Raw genomic sequence first — 20,650 nt, 5'->3', positions numbered from 1 at the left:
TGATCAATGTTTGTCATATGTTCAGCTCTGAAAGTTGGTCATTTCAAATGTCAAATAGAAGCTAGGTTCCAGTAGACTTTGTGATAGTGGTTGTAAGAAGTGGAGATAGAAAATTCAAAACAAAGCATCTTAACAAATTTACCCTGAGAAAAGAAGGAAAAGTAAGTAGAATATTGTAGGGGAAATACCGTGAGAGGAAACAGACAAAATAGCATCCAATGCTGTGTGACACTCTTCTTGGGAATCTATAAACAAGCATCTACTCATCACAGACAGGGAATTGACAATATATCCAAGCACCACCAAAGTCCAAATTGGTGAACCAATAGGTTGTATTGGGCTTACTTACCGGCATTTAAGTGAGGGGTTAGATACAGGAGCAGAAATCGCCACAAGACAGCCACATAACCAAAGTCCATCCCAACATGAGTAACAGCTCAAGGAAGTGAGAAACTTAGAGTGTGCTACACAACCTTCAGGTGGCTCTACCAAGTTGAAGGGTATCCAGGTAGCTCAGTTGTTCTAAGCCATTTCTAGGCAGCTAAGATAGTTTCTGCTTCTTTCAGGCAATTCAGCTTGTCTGAGAGAGTCTCTCAGCTATGCTTACTGCTTATATATGACTGGGGAAAGAGGGACCTAATGAACCTTGTAAGTTTCAGGAACTTCCTGAAGACATTTTTTTTTAATTTTCTGAGATTATTAATAAGCTTCCCAGAAGGATACCATGTATCACCTTCTCATACAACATCTTACTGTTTCATCTCCATATAAATGTGTGTCTTGATTACCTTCTCTGCAAATTGAAAGTTGTATTACCTTTCCATCTCAGATGGTGACGTATTCATTAAAAACAGACTTCCCTTCTGGAAGGAATGTTTCATTTCTCTCTGAAAATACCCTATTGTTTTAATTCCCATCTGTGTCTTTAAAAGCTTCCCTCCAAATGAAAGGTTTTCATCTGGAGAAAATATAGAGTCCCAAAATGTTTTATAATATCAGAAAATTTTAACTTATTAATATATCAAAAGAATGTGACTATGAGAGATGTTGGTAAAGCACTTGTCGCACAAGTCTGATGACCTTTAATTTGGATCTCCAGAACTCACACAACAGCCAGATGTAGCAGGGCAGGCATCTGAATTCTCAGCACACTCCTACTGGGAGTTGGAGGCAAAGACATGAGAATTAGAGAAAGCTCTAGGCTGCCGAACCTGACTAACACAGAAACAAACAAAAACAACCTGTCTCACAAGATGGAAGACTGACACCTGGACTTGACACTCTGACTTCTATATATAAGCCTCAGTAATGCACATATCTGTACATGTATACAAACATGAGGGTGGAGATTATACACTGAAAATAATTAAAGAACAAATATTGAAATAAACACCCACATAGACATAGATGTGAATACACCTGCCTTTGCTCATGCATTTTCAAAACCAAAAAAAGATATAAATAAACAAAAAAAACCAACAAAAAAACAGAATGGCTTTGTTTCTAAAGGTGTTTTCTTCTAAAGGAGATTTTTGTGTGTATGAAACACCCACACACTGAAAGCTATGCACAAAATATAGCACAGTGTCACCAATGATCTTTGTTTATTTCCTCTATAGACTTTGGCCATAATTAAGGCCCATGGCCCCACTGTGAGCCTGTTGCTGCATCGGGAAGACTTTTGTGAATTCGCACTGAGCCAAATATCCTGGCTCCTCATCCAGTACCAAGACAAGGAGAATGATTTCTACATCACACAGGTGAGAGGAGAGGCTCCATTCAAAACCTTTCTGAGAACACCAAGTCTCAAAAAGCTTAGGGAACTCAAACACCTGTTCAGTAGCTCCCTTGATCCGCTTGCTGGGACATAGCAGACAGAGAGCTCACCACCACAACCGTTGATGAGACTGCAAAGAGGAACAAAGAACTGTCAATCCGAGCTAGTGACATCAGAATCACTATGAAAACTCTCCTAACTGAAGCACGGTTGGGTTTGCTCTTCTCATAAAATGTACTCATTGGCCTTTTGTCTCCCGTGCATCTGCCTCATTGGCAGCGGTCCACTAACCCACAAGTGCTTCTGTTTTAGAGTCTAAAGCAGATCCTCACTGCCACAGTCCTCTATGACACGGTCCTTCCCAAGAACCTGAGAAGATCAATCCTCACCAGTTTGCTGCACCAGGTAGGAAGTCCATGCCATCGGACTTCTTTGTTCGGTCCACACTATTTCTCCACTTTTGACTTCCGCTTACACCCCGATTGTTGTTTCTTCCTACTCAGATCTGCAAAGTTCCAGAGCCGCCAATAAAGGAAAACAAACTTGAAGCTTCCAGCTGTTTCCTCATTCTAGGTATGACCCAGCATCCAGAGTGCTAACAGAGACCGTTCAAAGTGATGAAGATGGGAGAGTATGCTGTCACTATAACTGCTCCCACACATACAGATGCTGTGCTACTGTCAAGTCCAAAGTAGTGGCTTGGTTCTTTGTTTCACACTTGGTCATTCCTTTGATCCCAAGAACTTTAATTTAAACAAACAAAAAACCTCTCCTCTTTCTCCTTTCCTTCTCTCCCCCTTTCTCTTCTCTCTCTCTCTCTCTCTCTCTCTCTCTCTCTCTCTCTCTCTCTCTCTCCTCTCTCTGTTTTACTTTTGCATTAACATACTTCTTTCTATCATCTTTTAAACACCTGGCACAGATTACAAGGAGATGCCAAAGTCCCTGCATCAGCACATTTGAAAACAGCCATTGGATTCCTCTGAGAGATCACCTCTTCCAGATCTCAATTACTTCATTGCATATGTATTATGTTTTTAAGTATTTCTATAACTATTTTTACACTTATGGGTATTTTGTTTGGCTGTATGTCTGTGCACCATGTGCATGCAATGCCTTTGGAAACCAGAACAGGGCATTGCGTTTCCTATAACTGGAGTGAAAGGTGAGTTTTAGGCATCGTGTGGGTGCTGGGAATCCAGCCCTGGCCCTTTAGACGGGCAGTCAGTGCTGCTGACTGCTAAGCAGTCTCTCCAGCCCGCCCTGGCCTCTCCCAACTCCTCTGATGATGTACATTCTTCCTCCCTGACAGTCTAACTCACTAGTTCACCTTACTCTGACCACTTCTAAATCAAACTGCTCTCCCTCGATCCAGGCACTTCTTTGCTCTGCCTTGTAGCCCTCTAGCTTCGGGGCTGGTGAGGATCAGTCCAGTCTCTGCCTCTATCTTCACTGACCTTGCCACGCCCCTTCATGTGCCCTTTCTCTTCTTACAGGGATGCTAGTTGCTTTGAGTTGGAACCCCTTCTACTAGCTTTCTCTAGATTGTCTTTGCAACAGCCCTAACATCCTCATGAGGCTAAGGACCCAGGCTGGAGGAGAGTAACCCAAGCCCTGCAAGTATCTTAGAACTGCTGTTCAGCAATAAGTTTAAGTTTGCCCAGCTAGTTCTGAATTACTACTTACAGAAGAACTGCAGATGCCTGGAAGTCACAAAACCAACCAAAGAGTGGCCCTGACAGTCCTCAAGAGGAAATTCCCCTCGTCCCATTCACAAGCACCCTACCTGAAAAGAAACTGAGGCCTTCCATAATGTTACATGCACATATTAAAATAATGTAATGTGTGACTAGCATGTGAGAATATGATTTTTTTTCTGAAGGCTTGGTATTTCTAAACCTGCAGCTCATGCCAACCCTGCAGACCTGCTGGATTTTTTTGATGAACAAATAAGAAGTGCCAATGAGGCTGTTCGAACAGGAATCTTAACTCTGTTAAGATCGACTATCAATGCTGAGGGTAAGCATAAAAGATGAAGCCAGAACAGTTCATCAGCAAGACAGTAGCAGAGGCCCCTGGTTCCCACATCCTCTGCTACATCTTCCGTGTGATGTCACATACAGGGAAACTGTCTTCTTGGTCTTCTGTAACCTCCCCAGTCTAGGCGGGCATTTTCAGTTATTTTCCTTCTTTTGTGAAATTTACAAGTGCATTTCATTGAGAAAGATAAAGAAAATTAAAGAGGTAAATTTAAAAAATTAGAAGATCCAGCAGTTTGGTGAGGGGTATACAATTCTCTGCATTTAGAACAAAATAGGATGTAACGAGTCACTATGTCACATTACTTCCAAAAGTCACATTTCATAATAGCGAACATGTTTCTCATTAGTAGCTTTAATTCTAATTGTCCACTGTATTTTTTCATGCAGTAAAAAAAAAAAAAAAAAAGATACACTATAAAATGGTTGATATCCTGAATTTAGTAAAATGTGAAAATTCAATTTTTTTCATAACCTGATAGGTTTAAAAGTCTAGTTGTTCAAGAATCGGCTGGAAACAATACGAAATAGTCTTAAGTTTTACAGCCTGGGCATGGTGTATTCAATGCATGCTGTAAGTTTAACCTGTGATGGAAGAAACAGATATAACAGAAAACTAAAAGGGTAATTGGCATGGTTAATGATTAGAAGATAAAAGAAATAGAAGAAAAAGGAGTAGCACACCACGTTAACAAGCAGAGCCTTCACGTTGTGAGCTTTAATTCTATAGGTTTTCACCAATTCTAGATTGTACTGTATTCCTACTGTGTCTGACCTCAGTTTCTCCTTTCAATTTTCAGAGCCCAAATTTAGGAATCATATGACTTCAATCGAAAAGACAGTCAAACTTGTCATGAGTGACCTCAGCGTCAAAGTAAGAAACTTAACTGGCACTTCTGTTTGGTTGGTGGTGGTTTTAAAAATGACAAAAATTGTTCTTGTTCTCAGAGGCTCTGGTGTAAAAAAATTTTTTTAAATTGCTCAGTGGTCATTGTCATTTTTTTAAAAAAAAGAACTCAATCCCAAAAGATAAATTACATTCTAATTTACACACAGTTCCAAGGCTTCCTACTGGAATAAAAGACTTTCCCCATCCCAACTCTGTGATGTTCTTCAAATAGATTGTTTTTAGGCTACGTACACAGATGGTATGTGCTGAAGAGATTGCTCAGTGAGAAAATGCACCTGCTGCTAAACATGACAACCTGGGGATTAATCCTGAGTGTCCACATGCTGGAAGGAAGCACTCATCCCAGAAAGTTGTCTTTTTATCTCTACATGTGTGCTGTAGAATATATGCACACATGTACATGCACGCACACACACACAAATAGAAATTTTCTGTAAAATGATGACTACCAACATGTGAGCTGAACAAGAAAAACAAGAGACATGCTAACCTTGAACAGAGGAAAGAACAGTAGCAACTAAGGAATACTGAGAGTGGAAGAAAGAATCTTTCCTGAGGAACAGCACTGGTTATCCAATTCCAAGTGGTCAGTTCTAAAAGCATGCACATTCAAGAAACACTATACACACGGAACATTTTGTATACAATACCAAGTGGTCAGTTCTAAAAGCATGCACATTCAAGAAACACTATACACACGGAACATTTTGTATACAATACCAAGTGGTCAGTTCTAAAAGCATGCACATTCAAGAAACACTATACACACGGAACATTTTGTATATACATATTTAGCAAATCTATTATATATACATGTGTATGTAGTAACAATAAAAAAAAGGAGACCATAAGTATGAAACAGAGTAGGGAGAGATATGTGAGAGAATTCAGATGGAATAGGGAAATGATGAAATTGCATGTTAATTTCAAAAATAAATATTTCTTAATAAGATAGTGCATCTTCTTCTTAGAAATAAACCACTGGTCTTTTTCTTAGCATTTATGTCCTATTTCAACCTGAGATCACCAAGATTAATTCTTATAAGTGGGAGATTGCCTGATGTTTCCCGTGTCCTGTTATTCAATTCAAATTTTCCATGTTAAAAAAAGTTATAATAAGAAAAAAATGAATGATTATTTTAATTTCCACACGAAACAATAGTTTGGAACTCATAAAAAGAACAAATTTCTCCCTAAGAGATTCTGGAATAAATCATGATTGAGTAAAAATGTATACTTTTTAAGTCTCCACCTTTGGATGGTTCTGAAGTTGACAGGCGTGTAGAAGGCACCACCCTCTTCCTCTGCGAAGCATAAATCATTTCAGCCCTGTTGCTCTTCCTCCAGGTAAGGAAGTCCACCCTTCTCCTCATTCAAACTATGTGTGAAAAGGGATATGTCGAAGCTCGAGAAGGATGGCCCTTGATCGATTATATCTTCTCCCAGTTTGCCATGTCCAACAGGAACCTGGTATGAGCAAGCCACGGTGTTGATTGTAATAGTCTTTCAAGTGCAGTTGACTCAATGAGTCTCAAAGAAAATGATGGTAACGAAGCATAGCCTCTGTCTTACCGCTTTTACTGTTTCTCTAACCCCCTGGTTCTCTCGGGTCCTTTTCCCTTTCATTGATGTCATTTCTCACTTGAAATGAATGCACTCTAGGATAAGTCAGTTTTCTCTGAGGAAGCAACATAGCCTCCAAGGGCCTCAGATGAGGAAGGCTAGACAAATTTAAATGGCTTTAGACATAAATTCATACTACAGTAGTGACTTAGTTTATTTGAGTCACAAAACCAAAACTACTTTGAGTCAGGTGACTTCTAAACAATATTTAAGAGTCTTCGTCTAATGAGATCTTCCTCCTACACAGTGCCTTCTCAGTGTGGCCACCCTTGATGCAGGGACTGGCTGATTCTTAGGTCTCTTCCACAAAACTCCCATTCAATCACATGCCACTGTTGGAGTGGCATCATGATTTATACCATCACTCTGAGGTTTAAGATTTCAACATTCGATTCTGTAAGAGAAAAAAAAATCAGGTCACAGCAACTGTGACTAGCTTTCAGTCAAGAAGTGTGTGTGGGATCTCAGCCATTTTAGGAAGACAGTCACAACTGGCAAACAGTGATTTGCATTTTCTTTTCTAGAGAAATTGGTAAAATCCTAGAGGACAGAGAAAAGGACAACATCCAAGAAATCCTTAGAACCCTTCTCTTTGTGCTTTAGCCAATCACGTATCTTCTAGCCCATTTCTCCACTGAGGACATGATTGGTATTAGGGATCCAAATTGGTGTATTCCATGAGCCCTTGGGTTGAGTATTCATGTCTTCTGCCCAGAATCTGAAAACACACCAAAGTAAGGTTAAAAGAAATTGTGTAACATTTCTTAAAGGAGAAACCAATTAAATCAAACTCCCAAGAAGATGAAAATGGGGAAAAATCTGTTCAAGAAACAAGCCTTGACGTCTTAAAATCCCTGGATCCACTGGTGATTGGGATGCCCCAGGTAAGGGACTTTCTTTCTTTTTCAATAATTTACTTTTTTATTCACTTTACATCCTGATTGCAGCCCCACCCTCTTCCTCTCCTTCCAGTCTCTTACAAATCCCTCCCCCATGCATGACTCCTCCTCTTCACCTCAGAGAAGGGGGAGCCACCGTTGGCTACCAACCCACCCTGGGACTTCTAATTCCAGTAAGACTAAGCACATGCTCTCCCACTGACCTAACCAGGCAGTCCAAGTCGGGGAAGGGGATCCAATGGCAGGGAACAGAGTGTGAGACAGCCACCACTCAGTAAGGGACTTTCATTACCACTTAAGTTACTGTGATCACCTCTCTAGGGACCTGCTCACTTGGAGTTAGAGGCATGAGTTCGCACAAGGTATATCCTTAGCTTTCTTGATACTTTGTAAGAATTGCAATTTGCTGCTCAGTACACAGCTGAGAGGTGTTTCTCAAAGCCAGATAAACTCTGTCATTAAGGCAATGGATATGGACTACTTATGTGTAGAGTACATTTCAGCTCATAGGGATTCTAATATATTACTTCTCTTCTTATCTTAACCGACCTAGAAATATTGTGAAGAAGAAAGAGCAGTTTTAACGCGCCCAGGCTCAGGGATCATTAGAGACAAAGTTAATCTAAACTTCAAAGTGAGCGTCCTAAGAAACTATTTTTATTGAGCAAAATTGCCAGAAAATAAATTCTGATGACTCAAAAGCATTGTTACACCCAGGATACAATCAATAGGGCCCCCCTCTCCAATTGTAGTGAATCTGAGGCTTCCTCTAGGCTAGTATACAGTTCTTGAGTTATTTGGAATATTCGTTTCAAAAACATATTTTGAAGCTATAAACCTAATAAATCATCATATCAGAGTCTACAACTGAAAGAGCACCAGTATTTCTGATGCACACTAAGGTCTGAACCCTTCTGATCAAAGAATCAGTAAAGTAGAAGAAAAAAAATATCCCAGATCCTTGACGTTTAGGATTCCTTGACTAATGTCAAAGAATCTGGCATATTGAACTATCACCTCGTGGGTGATGAACAAATGAAAATGTTAGTCAAAGGCTAAATATAGAAAAGAATCAGGGTGGGGACCCCATGGAATTGCACACAGGCAGCCTACGAGAAAGAAGCTGTCTTATCAGGCCAGATGCCAATGACAGGAGTCATACAGCAGCATCAGAATACAAGCGAAACTGAGAAGGCATGAGAGGTCCTACAGGGAAAGGGGGATTCACAAATAAACATGAGTGCAAATGCACAAAGCCCAAGATGGCATTAGGGTTACCATCAGAACGAGAGGGAGAGCTGCAAGGGAGCCACGGAGCATAAGGAATAGTCACGCCCAGTCGGCCTCGCTCCCCATACTCACCAGGGCAGAATCACTTCAGCGATGGAGATGGGGAAACTTGTGGGGTAATTTCAGTTGTGACTTTGACAAGAAGAACCCTGGCACTGGTGAGGGAACCCAGGAAAGCAGGACTACCCTTACTTAGTGCCTCCAGCCATCGTTCAAAATGAAGCATTTTCCTCCTCCAAAGTCAAGAAGCAACTCCAGGGAGGAACGCCCACCCACACTTCCTACAACTAGCACTCAAACATGAATGCGTAGACATGTTTATTTCTCTTTGACATGACCTGGTAACTGAAATAATGACACACAGAAGAGGGGATTCTAAAACAAAGGTGAGAACATAAGAAGAAATTAGAAGGTGCGGAAAATGAGAAGTAACACTTTCCATGTTTTCTACAGGTGCTGTGGCCTCGAATCCTGACTTACGTGGTGCCCGAGGAATACACAGGAACGCTGGACCACCTGTTTAACATCATCCGAATTCTGATTATGGCGGAAGAGAAGAAGAAGCGTGACATCCAAGAGTCAACAGCACTTGTCGTCTCTACAGGAGCTGGTTCGTACATTTATACATAAAGCAAAACTTTCCTGTGTTGAGAGACTCATTCCAGAATGGCCACCAGCCACACTTTGAGCTCACACCCGACCCCAAAATGAATTTCCCCGGCCCCCTACAGTGATGATGAAAATTGCTTTCTCTTTCTAGTGAAACTTCCTTCATCCCAGCAGCTGCTGGCACGACTTCTGGTGAGTGACAGAACCAAGATGGGATAAATTTAAGCTGATAATGCAGACAGTCCAAGTTAAAATAAAATTCTGAGAAAAAGAGTGCCTAAACACTTTCAAAGACACACCGAGAGGACATGATGATTCTCTGCCAGGCTGACGGCATTTATGAAAACTTATTACTGACAAGATAAACTTTTCACTCTGAAACTCTTACCAAAGTTAATTATTAAAAAATAAACATAGGATGCAGATTCAGGTCCAAGATGAGCCCTCCTCCCAAATTAAAATTAAAATTAACATGTGCACTGAATCCCATATCTACAATGCAGATTTCTCTTCTCCACATCTGGCCACAAACATATTCCTTATTCAAACAATAATCTACATGTCCTTAATTAATTAATGATTATATCCAAATACTGATTCTTTACATTAATTTTTCTGTTCCTTGATTCTATGTATTTTTTTTCACCTTTATCCTTGGGCCAAAAGAAAGAAAGAAAGAAAGAAAGAGAGAGAGAGAGAGAGAGAGAGAGAGAGAGAGAGAGAGAGAGAGAGAAAGAAAAATTAAAGAACAATCTAAATATTAACTTTGTCCTTGAGTAAGAAGAGACTTAGGTTATTTGTTAAAAGAGCGTCTAATTTAGGGATGAGAGGAAAGTGAGAGGACAAAGCAAAGGTGGGCCCATTACATACATTCTCACTTCATCGTTTTCTGTTCTGCCTTGTAGGTAATATCTATACTGGCCAGTGTAGGGCAGTTGTGTGGGGCCGGTGCAATAGGTCTTCTGAAGGTTATACCTGAGATAATCCATCCTCAGCTGGTAGAGATGTGGAAAATACGCATGCCTGCGCTCCTGCAGCCTCTGGAAGGTATGAGAGAGTGTGGCTGTGTCTCTATGCTAGGCAGCAAGACCTCAGGGAAATGATGCCCCATTTGTCTGTAGCCCCATAAGGCAAGACTGCTCATTTTAGGCAATTAAGGTAATGAACACGATAGGCAAGGCAGTCAGCTCTGTTTTGTTTGACTTGACTCCCTACCATCTAGTTCTCAACAGGTTACGGTCATGGGTCAGGGCGGCAGCTTTATGAAAACTTTTCTTCTTGCTCTGTTTTTTTTTCCTCTCTCATATAGAAATATTTTCCCTTGTTATTATCTAAGAGGTAGCTGCTTACTGATGCATGCCTCTTATCTTAGTAATTGAAATGTGGAAATAATATTATTCAAAGTCATTCTCAGATACATAGTGAAATTTGAGGCCAGCTTGGGCTATATGATTAAAAGAGAGGTGGGGGACCTGGGTGATGTCTTGATGGGTAAAGGCATTTGCCACCAAGCCTGATAGTCTGTGTTGGGTCTCTCCGGAGCCTGCATAGTAGAAGATATACAGTCCCTGAAAGTTGTTCTCTGACCTCCATATGGGTTGGGGAAGATGTGTACACACTTGTGCGCGCGCACACACACGCACACGCACACACACACAGACACACACACACGTTAAAGCTTTCCAAAGAAAACTGAAAAAAACCTGAAAAAACATTATTCATGTTAAAATACGTATTACAAAATGTGTTCATTTCAGTCATTAATTCTGAAAAGAGCAAAAATAACAGATGTTATCATAGATTAAGGACACTGTCTATTTGATGAGAGATTTAAAGTTACCAACACAATAAATTTCACCTCAAAACACTCATCCTGAACAAAGAGAAAGCTGAGTTGGTACACCCTCATGCACTGGATGTTGAGTCGGGGAGAATTGACGTTGGCTGATTTGAAGTTACTACATCGTTTTCATCTCTAGGAAGTAATGCCAGCATCGTACTGTGGGAAACCATGCTGTTACAGGTAAGGGTGGGTCTCACACCTTACAGGTGAGGGGAATCCTCAAGAACTATTGATGATGGGAGGTAAAATCAGCTTGTTATCCTTCTTCTCAGTAACAGCAAAAGAATGCACAGCAAAGCGGATGAAGCATCTTGGCTTGGGAAAATGACTAGCACATTAACAGTCACCTCTTAAATCTTCTCTAAGTCGTCATGGAAACAATATTTGTTCTTCAGTTTGACTGTGTTAAAGAGAGTTATGATAATTGTACTTAGTGTCTTTCTCTTTCTTAAATCTTGACTTTTCAAGGATTTCTATCCCTTTCATTGCTTTGTAATTCACAAAACACAAATTAATGTGAATCCCACTTCTAAGCTCCAAAATGAAACTCTTTCTTTCTGCCTGTTTCTTGTTGTCCTCACCCACCCCTGGTTTCTAAAACCCAAAGGGACCCTGCTGTATCCTTTCTTCAGAAAACAATCTCCTCTGTAGCCAAGAAACTCCTCGGACTTTTAAATCTCAACAGTGCTTCGGGACTGTCAAGTTCCAGGCAGGAGTGGGCAAGGGTTTCCCATCTCAGGAAGCCACAGGCAGTGGTGGACCTCAGAGACAGGGAGGGGTTTTTTGTTTGTTTGTTTTTGTTGTTGTTGTTGTTGTTGTTGTTGTTGTTGTTTTGGTTTGGTTTGGTTTGGTATGGCAGATTTCTCATCATAATCTGTCTTCATACGAATTTCCCATGGCTAGCAATGCCACTTTCCAGGCTAGCAGAATAGCTCAGCAGATCAGAGAGCTTGTTCCCAAGACTGATAACCTAGAGTTCCATCACCATTCCTCTATAGGAGAAGAAGAAAACCAACTGCCATAAACTGTCCTTGTACCTCCACAATGCACCAATAAGTAAATAAATAAATGTTTAAGGTTTTTTGTTTTAATTGCAAAAGTGTTAGTTTTCAGTAGGCTCCCCACATTACTTCCTCTGCCTATTTTTGACATTTCTTCCAAAATCAGCATTTGTTTCATATATATATATATATATATATATATATATATATATATATATATATATATATATCTGAAAGTGATAGCCCTGCTCAGCTGGTTCTCGTTTCCTACATCCCTACTTCACTTATATCCTCCTTCCTGTCTCAAAACCCCCACTATGCATTTACCAGCTACTATTTTTTAAAATAGCTTTTTGTGATGGGGAGTTTCTTTTTTTTTTCCTAGCAGGAAGCCTCCAGAACAGTTCCTTTCCTTCTTTCAGCATTGAGTGTGCACCTAATCTTTTTTTTAAGCCATGTAACATATGTTCTTCCCTCAAAGTTCCAGGACTATTTCATTTCTATTTTTTAAGAGGCCCACTGGCTGAGCTCTGGTTTTAAAAGTGCGTACAATCTTTTCACGGGCCTTTGACATTAAGCATTCTTTCTAAGCTTAGAGAAGAGGGAATTTGAGAAAAGTAATATGTTTTAGAAATCCTAACAGATTTTTGTCCTCCAATGAGATAAAAATTCCTTTTAAGACATCATCCCATGAAGCAATACAAGAATTCAAGAGTCTCCCCTCTGACTCTCTTTGGGAACATCTGGTAAGATCAAAAAGATCCACTTAGAAAAGGGCAAGTTGGTAGAAACGTAACTGTATCTCTGTTTGTTTCTTAAAGACATTTCATTCTCTCTTTGAAAGCTTCTCTCTCTCTCTCTCTCTCTCTCTCTCTCTCTCTCTTTCATATTTTGTAGGCAGTAAGGCACAGAAACATTGACTAATGGAGTTTTTCCAACTCTATCAAAGCTTGGAAAATGTTAACTGAAATTTGTTTCTGATTGTATTCTATTTTAATCTTCGTATAAATTTTGTTTAAGAGAGGAAGGTACTTATGTAATTTCTACATCTGTGTATTTTAATCTTAATGGGAATTCAGAATATATCAGAAAGTAGTTTTAAAAATAAATGAAGGGAAAGGTTCCAAACTAACAAGTTAACTTAATGAGAAAGGAATGATCCCAGTTATATATACATTTATACTTGAGAAAGTGAGAGAAGTACCAGGAAAGCCTAGAAATAGTCAAACTCACATCTACCTTCCACTTCCTGCTGTAGCTGCTCAAGGAATCTTTATGGAAAATCAGTGACGTGGCCTGGACCAGCCAACTGAGTCGGGACTTCAGCCTACAAATGGGCAGTTACTCCAACAGCTCCATGGAGAAGGTTGGTTTTTCAACAAAGGGACTTTAGAATCCATCTTACGATCTAAATTGGCTGCTCAACCTCCATCTTGTCTTACATCCAAAAGGAAAAAAGAATGATTAGAGAGAGGAGTTCCCTTAGGTCCTTTGCTGAGTGTTGAGTACTCCCTTCTCTTCTTTGGATTTTAGTACATCCAAAAGGAAAAAAGAATGATTAGAGAGAGGAGTTCCCTTAGGTCCTTTGCTGAGTGTTGAGTACTCCCTTCTCTTCACCCAACATGGAGACCAGCATGCTTACTGGTGCCCATCCATCTTTAAGGACTATTGGCATACAATAAGTATGCACTTGGCTAAAAGCCAGGGATCTCCTCTAAAGAAGGACTAATGGACACAGGAAAATAAATTTCAACACAGGTTAAATGCCAGTTTATGCTTTGATTTCCATTATGCCATTGTTACAAGCTGAGCAGCCAGACACAACACTAAAATTCAACAAGGTTAGAGGCAAGAGATTTTTCAAAATCTAGTTCTTGTGTTCAAATGTAACATGCCCATAGCCCTCTACCCTGTAGGGTTCCACTCTAAATGGGATTTTAATCCAGGATCTGCTGTGTACTCCTAATGTAGCCTGGAGAAAACTATTTAAATCTCTGACTCTTCAGACTATTCATGATTTGATATATGTCAAGAGTTTCAACAGATGCAGAAGCAAAGCAACTAGTATAACATGTGTGCTAGGTATAAAAGCAATTTTGATCATGGTCATTATTAGATTAAAATCATTTATAAATTTCAGTTTTCTAAAAAGATATTTCTTAAGTTTTACAATTTCTAATACCAAATTCAACAATGAATTATTTTTCATTATTAAACATCAGTTCTCCTATATAATTGTCAAAAATTTTTTGCCCTGATTCACTCTGACTTAGTTCAGAGTACCAGTTCTCCAGACTACTTCACAAAACCTGCAGATGCAATTAAGACTCTGTGAGCAAGCCTGCTCTACAAAGCAAGTTCCAGGAAAGCCATGCTGTTACATAGAATAAGCCACTCTTGAGGGTAGGGGAGAGATGGGGAACTTTGTGAGCAGTGCCTAGTCCTCATTGCACAAACTGGCCCTATGCTCTTGATGTCATATCACTCATCCAGGACTTTCCAAACCTACAATACTGCTCTAAGATAATAATCTTCTGAAGAGGCAAACCAGTTTTGAGGGGGTTGTTAAATATATATATAGCTTTACTCTGTAGTTCAAGCTAACCCAGAACTTCATAGCAATCCTCCTACCTCAGGATCTTAAGTGCTCAAATAATAGGCATGAGCTCCCATACCTAGAGAGACAACAAATTAAGCAGTGAGATCTCTCAGTTGGTCAACCCTTACACTGAAAACAAGTAAAGTAAAAGTATACCAGTTATTTTTTGCTGTCACTAATTGTCTGAACAAGCTATCACTAATGGTCTGAAATACAGCCACTCAACTCATTCTACAGTCCTGTACTTTGACAGTTGTCTCAGAACTGAGCTTGACTGGGTTCAGCGTTCAGTCTTCTCAATTGGGCTTGCAACATAAACTAGGGTTTGATTCACACATCATAGTCTTAGGACAGCTTGTTTCTAGCCCATGTGGTCTCAGTCTCATTTCTAACTGGTTAGCTTATACTTGACCTCATATGGTAATAACATGTGAGGTCTACCTTGGCCATGGGAGTGAAAGATAATTAAACATCGCAGCATGGAAGAGGGAGGTATCCAGAAGCTCCATCCGTAGCTCCAAACTACAGTCAGGTATCTGCTGAGGAAGGTAGATGCAGTTCTCCTTGGTTGGGGTTGGAGGAAGCAAATGGTAGGTCACCCACACCCCAGTGAAAGACCCCCATACACAAGTTCATATGGGCAGCACTAGATTTAATGTAAGAGAAAGTAGATGAGAGACATGTTAGAGGGGACAAGGGGAGCTGGAAGGGAGGAATGACCAAGAGACATTGTATACATGTATAAGTTTTCAAAAGGAAAATAAAGACAATGAACCTATTAGGAAAAGGTTCTGAAGGTATGCAGGGAGCTCCACTGAAGAGACAGCCTACAGGAAATGCTCTCAAGAAGAGAGTGTGTGGGGTATACAAATATTAGGCAATTATAAGTTAAGGCAACCTAGATATTTTGTTTCCTTTTCTTACGACTACTTCAACTCCTCCCCCTTTTCATCTATCTTGCTTTCCTAACTTTCGAATTCTCCTGCTCATCTTTTGTCTTCCAGAAATTTCTTTGGAAAGCCTTGGGAACTACCTTAGCATCCTGCCAAGACAGAGACTTTGTGAGCTCACAGATCAATGAGTTCCTGGTTACTCCCAGCCTGCTGGGGGACCAAAGACAGGTGGGATCCCTTGCAAGTCCCCTCCTCCAGTGCTAGCTTTCAATCCTAGCCACAAAACCTTGGGACAATCCTGGTATGTCTTATTAACGAGAATTATTCATAGTACATTTAGAAAAGTACAAAAGAATTTCTTCCCAGAAAAAAAAAAATGTTTTCCCTGTTTAAATGTCAGTACCTCACTTCTTTTTGCAAAGTGTGTAGAAATACTGAAAAATGCATTTCAAATATTGTTGCTCTGTGAAGTGTCTTACCTTTGGTTTCATGGAGTACAATGGTAACCATCACCAAGGTCATTAAATTTTCAAACTGCGAGTCATCTCAATGATCACCCAGAAAGAATATGAACATGAACCTAAGAGATACAGGGAAGTATTTTTATTCACTTCCTACTTAGCCTAGGATGTGCCACTGCTGTGAGAAGCATCCTTGTTAAAAAAGATATTGTAAGAGAAAAATCTTACAATATCTCGTTAACATCTCTCCCCAGAAATTCTGGGATGCTTATGTTTCTTTCTCTCGAAGTAAATAGGAAAAACCACTAAACTTCATTGATTGCACGAGACTGCTCCTGTACCATGGTTCTCCCTTGTCAGCTCTTGTTACCAGCAATCTCTCTGGGTGGTGCTTCTAACGCTACTTCCCCATCATCCTGTCCCTTTTCATTCGACTATAGGCTAGGAAACCACGTAACTTTGTGTCCAGTATTAGCATCCATTAAGGCTCTCATTCAAGCTCTTGAAGTTTCCCAAGCTATGAGCAAGTGTGGCATGCATGCCTCTGAGCTTTTCGGGTACCTTGTTTACTTTCCTTGAAGTTAGTGAGTGTCCCGTTCATTCCAGCCAGTTGGCGATCCCATTTAGGTGAGTTTGGTGAGACCAAGTCCTTCTCTCTGTGCATCTCCCAAGCACGATTAGCAATCAAGTAACCCTAGACTGCCAACCTCGGTGCTATGTAGCTTGGGTTCCTCCAAGGTCAAACTGAAGAGAAAGGAACACACACAACACAGAGTCCACAGTTGAGCACCAACCTTACTGAGCCTTTTCAGATGGGAGGGGAACTTGAGGGAAATGGAGAAAGACAACTAAACAAAAGCTTTGAGACATCTCTTTGGATATGAGAGCCCCACCAAGGTTGAACCATAAGTGTGCCCTTCTCCTGGTTTTCTCCCATGTTCTGGAGCAGCTCAGTGCTGAATAAACTGAGAGTCCATTTGCCTAGGAACTAGCTTTGAGCAGGCTGAAATGCCAGGTGAATGGGACAAAAAAGAGGGCACAGTCATGGGGCAAGCATACACATAGTTTACAAGATCCAAAGAAATGTGTTTCTTAGAGTGGTGACTGAGACCACAGGCTGTCAAGGGAGTGTGCCAACTGCTGACCACTGATAGCAGCCCGTGTCTCCGAACTAAAAACAGTACCATAGTTAGTCAAATAAAGTGTGGCAGCAACCATGAAACAAACTGCCATCAATGAAACAATGACAAGATTCTTGTCAGAATCATAAAGAAGATTTTATGGTGACATTTACAGTGAGCAAGCAAGGTAGGAGGGCCTGTATCATTAGAATACGATACCACCAGCTCCCAACAACCAGCCCTCGAGAATTAAACCTTCTCGGATATGAGGCCATATCACTAGATTTCAACTCCTCAGATGTTTTCAATAAACATTGTTGATAATAATGTATTACCTAGTTCAAAATGCCTAAAAGTAATGGGTTTTAGGTTTAACACACATACACAGAGAGAGTGAGAGAGTGTGTGTGTGAGAGAGAGAGAGAGAGAGACAGAGAGAGACAGAGAGAGAGAGCAAGTGAGAGAGAGACAGAGAGAGACAGAGACAGAGAGAGAGATGCATGCAACTGTAGGTATTTAAAACAACACATATTCAGTATGATTCGAATATCCCACAGTATAGAATGTGTATCAAAGCTTCACACTGTACCATTTAAATATATGTACTTCTTATCTGTCAACTGGGAATAAAAGTTAAAAGAAAATCAGTGGTGTGTCCAAATTCTTGAGGAAACCTGTAGACCTTGTGGAGCTCTGAGCTCTATGCTCACTCCCTCGGCTCTCTTCAGAGGCTTCAGGCCTCTGTGCTTACTTTGTGTTTGAAGCTTTCCCTCTTAGGAATCCCAGAAACTCACATTTTCGCTAGTCAGAGCCCTGCTTCTGCTTAACTTTACTGTATTTACACAAGAATCTCTACCTACCCTACTTACATCACAGATTTTGCCAAGTCTTCACCAGCACTGCCTCCTCTTTGGATCTCTGTAGCATTTGTTGCGCTCTGATACACCCCTGTTGCCTCACAATAGTCTAACTGCCTGCAAACTCCACAGGGATAGGGATATCAGGGTGCTCCATTCAACCCTTTATCCCCAGTGACCAGAAAAATATCTGACACACAGTGGTAAGTATTCAGTAAGTATTGACTGAATGCATGATTACACTCAAAAATCTGTTCCTTCTGATTTTAGGGAACAACATCTATTTTAGGATTCTGTGCCGAGAACCACTTGGATATTGTTTTAAACGTTCTTAAAACATTCCAAGATAAGGAGAAATTTTTTGTCAATCGATGTAAGGTAAAGGAATAATTTTCTCTGAAGCTCATAATTCCCTCAGAGGCAAACAATACTTATTTCTTTACTGAATATCTCTCTTCCACACTCTTACTCTTTATCCTTAATGTTTACCCTGACCTAGCAGGATGGCCAGCAGTGTAACTAAGGAGTCTACTCCATTTTCTTTGGCACTAGTGCTAACCAAGGGAGCCTAAGTGTGCCTGTATTTATCCTATCACAGTTTTAATGATGTATACCCTACTTCCCTGAAAGATAGGTGGGATGGATACTAATTAACAAAAGCTTCGTGGCCCCCATCACAGTCCTTCTTATTGGCATTTGTACTAGCAAGAGCATTTCTGTTTTAGAATCACGGTAATCATTGCAATCCAGTTATCTCACCCTTGTGATGGTCCACCGGGATTAAGACAAAATATGAGAAAAAGATTCCTCCACATGGATTCTATCTCTCTTCTGTTGTCTTCAGGGTATTTTTTCTGGGAAAAAGAGCCTGACCAAGACTGATCTCATCTTGATCTATGGAGCTGTGGCCCTCCATGCCCCCAAGGAACAACTTCTAGCCAGGCTGGATCAAGACATCATGAGTCAAATCCTGCTTCTCTATGGTCAATGTTGTCAGGTAAGCCCTGTCACAGGACTGCCTCTATTTTCGGGCTTGGGCTGCTATACCTCACAGAGGCTCAGCTCCGAGGACAATCACCCATGCCAAAGGGCTACAAACCAAGCCAAGAAATAAGATGTAGCATGTTAGAGGACACAAATGAGCAGAGATATTATTTTATGGAATAAGGCTAAATGTTTTCTTTATTTCCTGAATCTTTGGACTCAACACGTCCTTTGTCTCTCCCAGATGCCTCTCCAGGCCAGGTGTTCCCATGGTGATCTCAACCTTCTTTGAATATCACTTCCCTGGTATATTAATCTTCCAAGTGTAACTCAGGGTCAGCTATTTAACCTCTCACTTACCACCTGTGACATTAAATAATAAGCACCATATATTTATTTTTTAAGGTGACTAAGATATGTCATTTATCAAGCTACTCAACCCACATCATCTTGTACCATTTCTTCCTCTGCACTCAGTGCAGGTACCCTGACCTCCTTGACTCTTTTCCATGCCAAGAGTGTGAGACCAGCCTCAGAGCCACCAAACTGAGTCATGATTCATCTGAGCCTTCCTTCCCCAACAGCACTTTCTTTATTTCAAGTATGAACTGCTTCATACTTGTTACTCCTTCAAAGCCTCTTTGCAGGCCATGGTCAGGCTGACCCAGCCCTGAGGAATCAGTCACCAAAGGGTTGAGTTCAAAGTTTAGCTTTGCAGGATGGGTCTCCAGAAAGGTTGGTTGGTTAAGTAGGTCACAAAAGGAGTCTGCAAGTCTGTAGACTTGGAAGGCTTGTGAGTGATTCTTATCCAAAAACAGGTGTGGAGAGGTCTCCCTGATTGTTTCTACATTTGCTTCTGCCTTCCACTGCATGTGCTCTTGCTGCTGGGATGTGACAGAATTTTGCATTGCTGTGAACAAAATGGTGCAGAGAAGTCACTTAAGAGAGTGAAGTGTTAAGCTAGCTTATGGCTTCAGAGAGCTTTCTCCATAGTTGCTTGGCCCCCATATGCTTGGGTAGGCTATGATGGTAACAGGTATGTAGGGTAAAGGTTCTCCATGGCACACAAGAAGAAGGGGGAGGGATAAAAAATAGGCCAAGGACAAGATACACCCCATCTCCTGACCTTAGCCCCACCTCCTAACTTTTCCAGAACCTCTCAAAATAGTATCATTATCTGAGACCAAGCATAAAACTTGAGCCTGTGGGGAACATTCTATATACAGACCATAACAGTGCCCTGGGCTCATATTCCTATATACATGTCATAAGAATAGATTCATAGGGAATTCATAAAATTTGAGATATCAGCACTTGCTAAGAGAAGGGTGCAGGGCAGTAAGTCCCACACCTTAGTCCCCTGAGAATTATCTGACAATCAGTTATTCAATAAGTCAGTTTTTAGGAATAGATGACAAAACCTGGATGTTTAACAAGTCCCTCCTATTTCTAGGGAAATGTGTCCATGTTAGGAAGAACAGAAAGAGTGTCACTGACTGATCTCACATCTGTCTTCCAGGAGCTCACATAAAGTGAGATGTTACCAGGCAGGGAATCAAAGAAAATGGTCAGGAGATGAGAGAGCAGATAATCTAGGTCAGATCAGTGGGCTGATTGATCATTGTCTCAGCTCTGGTTCTGCAAAAGGTCCTGAGGAAATTGTTAACACTGCCATCACTTAAAGAGAACAATCTCACTCCTTGTGAGGACAGCCTATGAGGTTCGGCTAGATAATCACACTTATTTC

The 20,650-nt window shown here is 40.7% G+C and overlaps 1 protein-coding gene across 2 annotated transcripts in view; it reads left to right on the top strand.

The window, feature by feature from the left end:
* The window catches only part of Mroh2b (maestro heat like repeat family member 2B), a 63,643-nt gene that overhangs the window by 14,010 nt on the left and 28,983 nt on the right, over positions 1-20,650 (top strand). For both annotated transcript variants that reach the window (XM_034523545.2, XM_076916166.1), the window contains 15 exons: positions 1,620-1,760; positions 2,090-2,182; positions 2,281-2,350; positions 3,680-3,793; positions 4,614-4,687; positions 6,071-6,193; positions 7,117-7,230; positions 8,989-9,145; positions 9,296-9,336; positions 10,050-10,191; positions 11,124-11,167; positions 13,247-13,354; positions 15,592-15,708; positions 18,190-18,297; positions 18,764-18,916. In XM_034523545.2, coding sequence (XP_034379436.1) covers positions 1,620-1,760; positions 2,090-2,182; positions 2,281-2,350; positions 3,680-3,793; positions 4,614-4,687; positions 6,071-6,193; positions 7,117-7,230; positions 8,989-9,145; positions 9,296-9,336; positions 10,050-10,191; positions 11,124-11,167; positions 13,247-13,354; positions 15,592-15,708; positions 18,190-18,297; positions 18,764-18,916 — 1,599 coding nt within the window. The remainder of the gene's footprint in view (positions 1-1,619; positions 1,761-2,089; positions 2,183-2,280; positions 2,351-3,679; positions 3,794-4,613; positions 4,688-6,070; positions 6,194-7,116; positions 7,231-8,988; positions 9,146-9,295; positions 9,337-10,049; positions 10,192-11,123; positions 11,168-13,246; positions 13,355-15,591; positions 15,709-18,189; positions 18,298-18,763; positions 18,917-20,650) is intronic.

The sequence above is a fragment of the Arvicanthis niloticus genome, chromosome 19, assembly GCF_011762505.2.
Source record: "Arvicanthis niloticus isolate mArvNil1 chromosome 19, mArvNil1.pat.X, whole genome shotgun sequence".
NCBI classification, from domain to species: domain Eukaryota; kingdom Metazoa; phylum Chordata; class Mammalia; order Rodentia; family Muridae; genus Arvicanthis; species Arvicanthis niloticus.
This window is presented reverse-complemented; position numbering and strand designations above follow the sequence as displayed.